This window comes from Coffea eugenioides, chromosome 9 (genome assembly GCF_003713205.1).
Source record: "Coffea eugenioides isolate CCC68of chromosome 9, Ceug_1.0, whole genome shotgun sequence".
Lineage (NCBI taxonomy): Eukaryota > Viridiplantae > Streptophyta > Magnoliopsida > Gentianales > Rubiaceae > Coffea > Coffea eugenioides.
Window position 1 is genome coordinate 5,454,603 of NC_040043.1, and position 9,292 is coordinate 5,463,894.

General features: G+C 33.6%; 1 protein-coding gene across 1 annotated transcript; it reads left to right on the top strand.

Annotated features, from left to right (window-relative positions):
• Positions 1-6,293: 6,293 nt before the first annotated feature.
• On the top strand, positions 6,294-8,862 carry LOC113783723 (auxin efflux carrier component 5-like). The gene is made up of 5 exons (XM_027329938.1): positions 6,294-7,012; positions 7,101-7,186; positions 7,309-7,466; positions 8,289-8,365; positions 8,513-8,862. Exons 1-5 carry the CDS (start codon positions 6,330-6,332, stop codon positions 8,583-8,585), a joined length of 1,077 nt encoding a protein of 358 aa, XP_027185739.1. The 5' UTR covers positions 6,294-6,329; the 3' UTR covers positions 8,586-8,862.
• The last annotated feature ends 430 nt before the right edge of the window (positions 8,863-9,292 follow it).

Consider the following 9,292-nt stretch of genomic DNA (forward strand, 5'->3'; position numbering starts at 1 on the left):
TCTTTTTTACCCCTAAGAAACGGATGGAGAAATAAGCATAGTTTTGAGTCAATTCACCAATTGCCCTGATTGGCATCATTGATGGAAAATAATTCGCGTCCAGCAAGGAAAAAAGAAAAAGAAAACAAAGAGCTGAAAAGAAAGGTGAATGTGGTCATATCACCATATGATAGTTTGATGCCTAAGCCAACAAAATACTTTGGGATCTTTTTTTTTTTGTTATCTTTTTTCTATTTTGAATTAATAATTCGCGTTCAACCCCCACCCCCCCCCCCGCTTCCTCTCCCCCTCATCTCTCTCTTGACAAATATAACATATGAAAAAAGAAAAACTATATCTGCGGTATCTGGTGTAGGACCATTAATTAGGTGATCGTGAGGTCTCTAACTTGTTTGACTTTTAGACTTTTTTTCTTTCTTTTTTATAATGTTCGGAATCTCCTCTTACAAAAAGGAAAATATAAAAAAGGTAATACACAAAGAACTAAAAACAAATATCTCCTTTAATTTTTCCTTTTCCGTTTCCTTCGACTTGATTATACAAAATTTTGCAGCATGCCAACACTTGAAAAAGGAGAAAAGAGGCAGTTTTAGTTTTTCAATTATCAACTCAAATAATAGGTAATTTTCACTCTTAGATTGGAAAAGCGAAAGAAACTATCACTAGTGTTGAAGGAGTAGTTCGTGCAGATAACTAGGTTTGCTGAATTGTGATCTTATTCTGGCCAACTGATACTATATATGAAACTATAGCCCGAGAAAATGTTATACTTTCCATGAGATTTGCTTTAAGCCAATTTACAGGGTTTTATACAAAAACTTTCCATGAGGTTTTAAATTTAAATCCAAAAAAAAAGATAACTAACAATGTCGTCAGAAACAATTGGCCAGAGTGTCTTTTTGAATATGCGTCAAGTTCCAATGGTGGGGAAGAGCTTTATATATATAATTGTATCATAGCTAGAAAGGGCTACAAAAAAAAAAGGATTAAAAACAAAAAAGTCCCATGTGATATATTTAATACACATAAAAGTCCTCCGTGGTTTCAAAACATACAAAACGACCCTCATGTTTTGAACTAAATTGTAAACTAACAGAATTCGTTAAACTTAACGGAATCCAGTAAACTTAATGGAAAACTTAACATAGTCCGGTAAATTTAACGGTAAACTTAACAGAATCCGATAAGTTTAATAGCCGAGACTGTCATTTTCGTTAAGTTTAACGATTTCTGTTAGTTTACAATTTAGTTCAAAATATGAGGTATTGTTTTATATGTTTTGAAACCAATGGGGGTTTTTCTGTGTAATAGGTATACCATAGGGGTTTTTTTGTTTTTAACCCAAAAGAAAAAACCTAAGGTTTTTTTTTAAAGAAAGTACTAGAATAGCTATTCTTAATGCATCACCGATCAAATTCTAAGTAGATGCCTTGGCACATCTTTTTCTTTGTCTATGCAATGACGTAGAAGGTGTAGGATGGAGAAAAGCACGAGGGATTGAAGCAACCACACAGTTTATATTATATGCCAGCATCTTTTCTTTGGTGCCTTGAACTATTCTATACCCCTTAACTTACACTAATCTGTGATCACTTTCCACTATATCCGTGGTCAAACCGTGTCAACAGTTCACAGAATTGGATATTCATCAAAAGAAATTGATTTGAGCACTAAACTTTTTAAGTTTTAATATACACGGGCAGTGACTAGTGAATGTGGTACATGGATGTACCTGTATTTAGATTTTAGACAGTGAGAATAAGTCAAAGAAAGCATGAACAAATGTATGCCCTTCTTTCTCTTCCACTAGAGGTTCATTCTGTTCATTATTGTGGAGGATGCGCAGCTCAACAACGCATTAAGCATCCAAAATGAAACTGTCTTTGGTCACCTTTTGAGTACAAATCATGCATGTATTCCATTTATGGGGCATCCATAAACCACTAATGGCGTTCTGTCTCAACTAAAATGTTGAATCAATCTTTCTCCAAAAGAAGACAAGAATCACTCGAGTTGTCATTTTTCATGTTGTATTATTATTAGCTCGAAAGAAGCTAACAAGAATTGAAAAAAAGAAAAAGGGAAATCCGAATAAGGAATATGTTCACTCCATATTCTTTCTTGTTAAGTTGGACATAGGCCCAATTTTTGCTCAAATCAGTCTAACCTGACACTTTGGCGTTGTGTTTGAATGGCATGCAACACTCTAGTCTAGTGATATTTAGTTTAAGCCTTGAAAATTTTGTTGAGTTTCTTGTTCCTCAACAAGCTAGATCTGATATTATTCTTATTCCACCAACGCCAGTTTGCCATGGCAAAACTTTCGCGTGCATGCATCAAAAGCACTCAAGAAGGCGCAAATGCTTGCAACCTGTGGATCGTGGGGGTACATAGATGATCACATAGTCCAAAAAATTGTAACAATGAAAGAAAAGTGATGCTTGGTAAGACTGAAATGTAACCTACTTAAAACATGAATTTGGTTTCTGTATATTTTTACCCTGATGCATTCATGAATGGTGGAATTTGTCCAGTATAAAGCATGTTAAGAAATTCTAAGTGGATGTCAGCGAATTAGTGACCAAAACAGGGTGTTGTATCATTCCATCAAAGATTTGGCCGTAACCTGGTTAGTGGAGGCTGGTGTGCAACTTCCCAGAATTTTATTTCTCACAGGACACGACTTTTAAAATGGATGTTGACGGATGAAGTAATCTAATCCACTAAAAGAAATATATAGTCGTAGTCTCCTCACAGGGCCGCAGAAAAAATGCTAATAAAATATCAAACAGAAGAGAGAACATACGTTTGTTTCTGGGATCTTGTTGAATTTCAAGATTTGGAATAAGCACAAGTCATGTTCTACTAAAACATTGTAAACCAGGGATTGTATTTAGAGTTTGAAATCACGTTATGAAACTCACGGGATATTCCACTGAAAAATTCACCAAGATATCTACGTGTCAACATCTTCTTCAGTCTTCATGCGCAGTTCTCTAAGCACATTTAGAGGTATCAAATCGAGTGATTCGAGTAGATTTGGGTGAGTCATAAATAGGTTCGGAGTATAATTGGATCAATTCATTTATATTCATTTAATATGTAAATCAATGCTTTTATGCACATTTATCAATGTGTCAAAATGGGATAATCCGTTTATACCCATTTAACAAATGGGTATGGATATACTGCATAATCCATTTATGACCTGCTTGAAATTCTACTTGTTTTTCCCTTTGGGTATTGTTTAAAAAGAAATAATGATGCTTTATTATTATTGGATTGATAAAAAATTCAAATTTATCCACTTAACATCTACTAAAAATTGAGTTTAAATGTGTGATTATTTTTAAATTTATTAAACGGGTAATGCAAGTCAGCCCATTACCCATCAATTAAATTTCATACATTTAAATCCATTCAAAGTTGATTATATACCCAAAGCTACTTATTAATGGATGGGTTTGAGCGGATCAAGTGTAATTGAGTTGTGGTTGTGACCTATAAATATGTTATATCTCTAATTCCTTTTGCTTGAAAGTCTAACTAGCAATTGCTAGTATTCACTATTGGTAAAATTTCTTTTCTTTCCTCAAGGAGTTAAGTGAATCCTTCATATAGTCTAAGATTAATCAATCAATAATGAATACATGCGAGTAGTCCGTAATTCCACTAGTATTATGTATACTGTCGAAAGTTCAATTTCTATTTCTGAAGTAGGGCTGCAAACGAGTCGAGTTTTGGCCTAATCGAATCGAGTCTTGACTTAATTTTATTGAACTCGAACTCGAGCTTGAGCTTGACGAGCTAACAATTTCAAACTCGAGCTCGAGCCCGAAAAAAATAAAAAATAAAAAATTTATTTTTTAAAAAAATAAATAAAATAATATTTTTTTCTTAAATAAATAATAAAATATTAAGGATATATATGTAATTTTACTATCAAAAAAATAAAAAATATATATACTTAAAATAAACAAATAAAAAAATATATACTTAAAATAAAAAAATAAAATTAAAAAATATATATATATACTCGAGCTCGCGAACCGGCCGGCGAACTAACGAGCTTAATATTTTGAGCTCGAGTTCGACCTCGATATTGATTGAGCTCGAGTCGAGCTTGACTCTGCTCGCAAGTGGCTCGATTCGTTTGCAGCCCTATTCTGAAGTACGAAACAGAAAAAAAAAAAAAAAAAAAAAAAAAAAAAAAAAAAACCCTTTAATCCACAACACAAAAATACTGCCAAGAGTTGATATTTTACTTTTGAAGGCCTTTATATTAATTTTTAGGCGCAATTGATAATGTCATGATCTATGGAAATGTGATTTCAAAATTCTGCATGCATTAAATACTCTCATATATAATTGATCTAGGTGCCTCTGGTCTGGTCTAATTTCTAAAATTATATTAATGGAATCCCTTGAAATTATCGGGAAGAGCATTCGATGCTGATGAATTAAGCAAGGAAGAATGATGTTCGAAGAATATTAACAAAATTATTGCGTTGTGCAGTTGTGGAACATTCAAAGTGGATTCTATATGTGATATAAATGAACCACTTTCAAAATTATTTTAAGGGTTAAATGCAAAAAACCCCCACAAACTATATGTTGAGTTGCAGTTTACCCCCTAAACTATAATAATAGGCATTTTGTCCCCTTGAATGATATGTTTGGACAAATCTACCCCTTTTATTTTAAGCATTGTTATTTTTCTTTTTTCCCTATCATTTTCTTTTTAAATTCTTCCTTTTTTTTCTTTAAACATTGTTTAAATAAGTAGACTAGATTAGTCAAAATTTGTTTATTTCTTAATTTCGTATGTCAATATTTTATAAAAAAAAAAATCTATGGAATACAAGATTTTTTTTCCAAATGTTGAAGTCAATGTCATTTAAGAAATTGAACTTTTCAAATATATAATAACAAAATAGAGAAATTGATTAATCAATTATTAGTAGTATCAATAGCAAAAAAGATGAACTACTATTGTTGTTTATTCTTATTTTTTATTTCACTACAAATAACAATTGCTAACTTTTCTTTTTTATGTGATATATAATGTTACTTTTATTATAAGTAGTTGAGTAACTGTGAACTCTTAATTAGTTTATAGGTACTTAAATTGTTGAATTACTAGATTAATACACTTTACAATATAAGCTACATGTAATAACAAAGAGTTTATGACAAATTATTAAGAATGAATTTAACAAATAAACAAATTAAAAAGCAGTTTAAATAATATTAAAATTTTTGATGTAAGTCTTTTCACATCGGAGAGAGATGTTGGCTAGTTCCAAGAGAGAAGGAGAACAAAAAGAAAATAAAAGGAAAAAAATGAAAAAAGCTAATAGAGGGAAAAAAAAGGATTTAACATAGTAGGGGTAGTATTGTCCAAACATATCATTCAAGGGGGCAAAATGCCTATAATTATAGTTTATGGGGTAAAGTGCAACTGGGTATATAATTTGTGGGGGGTTTTTTGCATTTAACCCTTATTTTAATGCAGTCTGTATAAGATTCCATGAATACATTTCAGAAGGCTGGTTCTTTTACTTTTCAGAAAAGTACAAGTCTAGTACACAGATTATGAGGCTGCTTATTGAATAAGTGCACTAAGCACTTGCAAACATTGTGGAAAATCTATGTCACCCTATTGATCATGATTTACAGGAGCCCTGATGTATACTCCCTCTCTTTCCAAGAATGCACCAAATTATGCATTTATTGACTATGACGACAATTTTATAGATCCTACAACTTTAATATGCTGCCCGCCTTAGAAAAGTTTGATTCTGACTCTCCAGGTCCTGAATTTTACACCAAGGTTAACTTCGGTTTCCCAAGCAAGAATGATTGAGTTGACATTTTATCTTAGTTATGCATGGCATTTTATTTACCAAAAAAGAATCACCCAAGGATAGATATATCATGCCTGAGATATTCAATCAATCAACCAAAGGAACAGAACTTGTTATTGATGTTCTCAAGCTACAGTGATCCGATATGCCATTAACAAACAAATTGGAAGAGTATAGATCCTCCGTACGTAAGCAGTATCAGTAAGAGAGTAATCCAGCTTCTAAATTTTGTACACTTATGAGCTTTAGTGGCAAATAAGATAATTTAACTTTTTGACGTTTAACTAACTTGAAATGACTCTACGAAGGCACCAGGACGCTACTATTCAAGTGGCCAATTCCACTCTCCTATATAAAATCCTCACCATTTCCTTTGGTTCTCCATCTCTCTCACCAAACAGCTTCTAAATCTAAAACCCTCAAAACTATATATCAATTTCTGGTACATTACCACACGTAAAAATGATAGACGGAGGTGATATATACAAGGTGGTGACGGCCATGGCACCACTTTACGTAGCATTAGGTTTAGGCTACGGGTCCGTGAAGTGGTGGCACATGTTTAAACTTGATCAATGTGATGCCATAAACAGATTCAATTGTTACTTTATCATCCCATTTTTTACCTTCGAGTTCACAGCTCATGTTAATCCTTACACCATGAATCGTGGCTTCCTCATAGCAGATGTAATCGCGAAATTTATCGTTGGAATAGTTTTGGCCTTCTGGGTGAATTTAAGTAAAAAAGCAAGCTTCGATTGGTGTATCACCACCTTTTCTTTAGCCAGTTTGAACAACACTCTTGTTCTTGGTGCCCCATTGTTGAAAGCCATGTACGGAGACTTGGGAGAAAATCTTGTTGTTCAGTCATCCGTTCTTCAATCTCTTCTGTGGTTCATTGCTTTGCTTATTCTGTTGGAATGGAGACAGGCAAGGTCCGAAGCTGTTGATGCAAGGTCCATGAATGGAGATTCACATGCTGAAATCGAGATGGGAAGAGACTTGGAAGAAAGTTCCAGCGCACCAGCGGCGATCCAGTCACCTTCTTTTCTGTCCGTACTGAACACTGTTCGGACTAAACTTGCCAAAAATCCTAACTCTTATGCCTGCATTATCGGCCTCATCTGGGCTCTTGTTTCCAACAGGTATGCACATATGCACAATAAGATTTCGCAATATATGCGACATTTTGTTCGCTTCACATATTGTTGATGAATTTGAACTGTTCTTTAGGTGGCATATTAAGATGCCGGAAATAGTTGAAGGATCAATTTTGATCATGTCAAAAGCTGGGGCTGGTGTGGCTATGTTTACCATGGGTGAGAAACATTCTATTTATGTATAATCCTTGTTACCCTTGAAATGAAATCTTGAGATTATGCAGGAGAAAATCTCTCTAACTAAGTACTCGAACTTGTTATCTGGATGGATCTCCATGCAGGGCTTTTCATCGCATGGCAAGAAAAATTTATAGCTTGTGGTGTGGGTTTAACTTTTTATGGGATGGTTTTAAGGTTTGTAGTTGGACCAGCACTTACCGCTGCTGGCTCTTTTGCCATGGGTTTGCGTGGTGATGTGCTACGCATTGCAGTGATCCAGGTAAAATATTAGCCCTTCTTTGAATTGCTATGTTTTTTCATTATTATTTTTGTATGTATAATACATCAAATCGTTACAGTATTAGTTTTATAAAAACTTCAAAAAAATAGGCAATTCAAACAGGGATTTAGCTATGGAGTATGATTTCAGGCACGATCACTTATATTCCTTGCGAGATTACCAACTCCACCAACACCACCATCGTCAGATCTCAGAGCATCAAATTCTTGATTTGTCAAGTCCATTCTACTGAGGGGTTAATTGAAAGGATGGAGCAATTGCTCTTGGATGCCACGCAATCTCATAAATATAGAACAGGACAAATAATAGTTTTTTGTTTACATGAAAGCTAAATTGGAAAGAAAGATGCTTATTCATTCTCCACCCCTCCTTTTTCCCTTTTGGGGTCCAATTATAAATTGCTGTCACCTTTAATCTATTGTTATTCTTTAGTGGATACCTTTTGAAACTTCTGCACTATATTCCATGATTCCCTTGAAGATAATATAAGTATTGGGTCATCAGTTGTCCAACATGAAATTTTTGTCTTCTTTATGGCACAAAATAAAAAAAAGTAAAGCAAAGCGTAGGAGAAAGAATTTGAGAGCTTTAAAGAACAAGATTAATTTAGGTAATTCAACCTGTCAACCAACCTGTTTGAAGGAGTATGCCCTAAAATCAGGGATTTTTAGGTACTATGCACCTAATTAAACCTCTTCCATTGTATATGGTAGACATCCTCTTTTTTTTCCCTTTTTTTTTTGCATGTTGCTTTTATTAATCAAATGTATTAATGCTGCTTTCTTTTCATGCTTTTGATAGGCTGCATTGCCACAATCGATAACCTCATTTGTTTATGCCCAAGAATATGGATTGCATGCCAACCTACTTAGCACAGCGTAAGCTTTTCTCCAAAACTACTGAATTGTCTTACCATTTCTTCTATAATCGTGCCTGTTAATTAGATGGATTCAAAGTATTTCTTATGTGTTTTTTTTTTCAAGTTACCAATTGACAGAAGTTAGTTACTGTGTTTGGTTATTCAGGGTAATATTTGGAACAATTGTATCGCTTCCTTTGCTGATAGGATACTATGCGGTTCTGGATATCTTACGTTAACACCTCTTCCATGAAGGCCAATCAAAGATGCAGGGGAAAAGAATCCAAATAAAACCTTTTCTCGTGTGACGGCCTGAGTTCTGTTGCTGTTATATAATGTTGTCTATAGATATATATATATATATATATATTTCTGAAGCATAAGAGAACAAAAATTTGCATATTCTATTAGCCCTGAGACTTAGCCAATTCGGGGTTTATTTGGACTCCTCCAATTTAGAAATCGTGTAGAATTGAAAATTCTTCCATTTTCTTGTGTCACTGAAATGTTGTTTACAATAATTAACCATTTGGCCTAGTGCTTTTAAGCATATGTTCAACTGTATCCAAACAGTTTGCGGGTATTCTTTATTGGGTTTTTCTGACGGGTATCCATTCGTTAACACACTTGTATTCCATCTAACCTATCATGTATATATAAACACTAGCAATTACTACTTTTTTTGCATTTATACATTTTTTCTAATTAATTCTCTTGCATTTATACGTTTTTCCTAATTAGTCTTATATTTCTAAAATTCTAACACCTGAAATACATCTTAACGGACACCCATCAAACAGACCCTTCTTCAATTTTTGTTAATGCAAGAAGTCAGTTAAGTCCTAAGTATGCTAATAGCAAGATGAAGTAATCCTTTGGCGTTGCAATTAGTTTTTTTTTTTTTTTCTATTTTTGAGCTTACACAAAGAAAATAAAATAAAAAGAA

Excerpts from the sequence above, each read along its gene's own strand:
- LOC113783723 (XM_027329938.1), top strand. The coding sequence starts at position 6,330 with ATGATAGACGGAGGTGATATATACAAGGTGGTGACGGCCATGGCACCA. Across the intron at positions 7,467-8,288 it reads TACGCATTGCAGTGATCCAG|GCTGCATTGCCACAATCGAT; the intron begins GTAAAATATTAG and ends TGCTTTTGATAG. Across the intron at positions 8,366-8,512 it reads GCCAACCTACTTAGCACAGC|GGTAATATTTGGAACAATTG; the intron begins GTAAGCTTTTCT and ends TTGGTTATTCAG.